Source organism: Mesitornis unicolor, unplaced genomic scaffold, assembly GCF_000695765.1.
Source record: "Mesitornis unicolor isolate BGI_N332 unplaced genomic scaffold, ASM69576v1 scaffold44462, whole genome shotgun sequence".
Taxonomy (NCBI): domain Eukaryota; kingdom Metazoa; phylum Chordata; class Aves; order Mesitornithiformes; family Mesitornithidae; genus Mesitornis; species Mesitornis unicolor.
In genome coordinates, this window is record NW_010169342.1 from 1 (window position 1) to 2080 (window position 2080).

The window sequence follows — 2080 nt, forward strand, 5'->3', positions numbered from 1 at the left end:
GGGAGCTCTCCAGGTCCTTTCCAACTCCTGATATTCTGGGATGCTGTGATTTTGAAACTTAATCGCTGCAGCCTTTTGGAATACATAAAGGGACACAGCTGCACTAAAATAACGATTGCAGTTACACTAAAATGAGAGGGAGCAAAGAGACGTATTGGGCCCTTTTCATGTCCAGGGGAGCGCGGTCCTTGGCAGAGCTTGGCAGACCTGGCCTCCTCTAGCGCTGCATTTGGCAGTTGTTTCTTGTTCAAACACATGAAGTAGTAACAGACTGGAGGACGAGCGGTGTGCTTGCTACAGAAGGTTGGGTTAAAGAGGAATAAATTCATCTGAAAGATTCTTACTACTTCTGGTGGTATCTTTCTTGCAGTTTTGGAACCCTTGTTGCGATTGGAGTTACCATTTGTGCAGTGACTATAATTACTATTATTCTGTGCCTCACCTGTTCGTGTTGCTGTTTGTACAAAGCATGTCGAAGACCACGACGTAAGTACCTCTCTGTTTCAATACCTAAACCTGAAGAATAAGCATTTAAGCTGCTTCGGAATGTAAAGTTGCAGAGAGATGTGTTTTGAATATTTTCTAAGCATTTAGAAGTTCTCTTTCCCCACTCCCTCAATATGGGGATTTTGCATTTGTTGTTGTTGGCTTATTTAGGTGACGGGGGGAGAAAATTGAATTTTAAATTTTTCCCAGCCTTTAAAAAATATACCTAAAATATACCTAAAAAATACACCAAAGGCTCAGGACTGCAGAAGTGCAACCTTGACCAAAGTCTATAACAGTAGCATAGAGGGAGGGGATCTTGAAAACAATGTGTTAATGCTTTCCCTTATTCCAGTGAGTTATGAACCAATGATCCAACATCAGTTCCTACAGAAATCGATGATTTAGTATGTATTTACCTTTCTGAATTGGAGGAAGACGTACTAACACGTGGATATATTAGTGTGTACACAGCATGCAAAAGGGAACTCAATTGGACAATCATGGTAGGAAGATCTGTGCTTAATAAGGGAGATCTTGATCACCTTAATCCTTAAGAACAGGTAGCATTTGAAAATGAGCAGTTATATACCAAAGGATAGATAACGTGGCTGCAGGGCTGAGGAAGAAGTTAAGTCGGCTGCTGTCCCACTGTGTGAAGGCTTTCATTACCATGGAGATCAGTGGAAGGCTATTTAGAGGCATACATTTCTAAATCTTTCATGGAGCTTTGAAAATGAAATAACCCAGATTGTGAAGTGAGAAATTGATCTCGAGAGGACAGTTCTTACATTACTGTTGTTGGCTGTCCCAGAACTGCAACTTGATAGACTGGATGATGTAAGAAATATTCTTATACGTATATATTGACTAACTTTAGCTAGGAAGAGGCTGCAAAGGGATAACAGGATTTTAGCTTATCTGGGGCCCACTTTGTTGACTCTGACTTGCAAGACAGTGGCATAGATAAGAAGTCAGTGAATCACCCTACTCAGACCAACTTGACAAGCTAGGCCTTGTCAAAACAGATGCACAGGGACCTAAAAGATGATAAGGCTACAGGCTGGCAATTAATATGGAGCAGGCCGACCATGAAGGACAGAGCTTACGGGACCATAGAACTGAGTCTGTGTAGAAGCAAAGTTCAAGCAGCAGGCAGTGTGAGGAAGACTAGCGAAGACCACTCCTCATGCTAAAAGAGCGTGCTCATTTAGTATGCAGATATTCTAATTAGTTCCTGGAAATGTAATGCCATGGATATGTGTGTGTAAGGCACACGTGAGCTGCTGCCAACCGCTACCGGGTGCGCTTACCTTTGTGAAACGATTCACGTTTGCGCCCGGCGCTGAATTAAAGAATATCTTGCTTTCTAATTCCCACAAAATGGTCTTAGAAAGTTATTGATCTGATATTTCAGTAACAGGACCACCAGCACTAACCGTGTTCCTTTTACTCGTTTGTAGCTGTTGTGACCGCCACCACCACTACTACTGTGGTTCACTCTCCCTACCCCCAGCAGCAGGGAGTGCCACCCAACTACCCAGTAGCCCCTTATCAAGGATATCAGCCCATGGCTATCCAGCCACAACCAGGA

General features: G+C 43.0%; 1 protein-coding gene across 1 annotated transcript in view; it reads left to right on the top strand.

Moving 5' to 3' along the window:
- Positions 1 to 370: 370 nt before the first annotated feature.
- LOC104536634 (protein shisa-5-like) overlaps positions 371 to 2080 on the top strand; it is a gene marked incomplete at its 5' end in the record, with an annotated part of 3478 nt that continues 1768 nt past the window's right edge. The window contains 2 exon segments of the mRNA XM_010179308.1: positions 371 to 486; positions 1950 to 2080. Coding sequence (XP_010177610.1) covers positions 371 to 486; positions 1950 to 2080 — 247 coding nt within the window.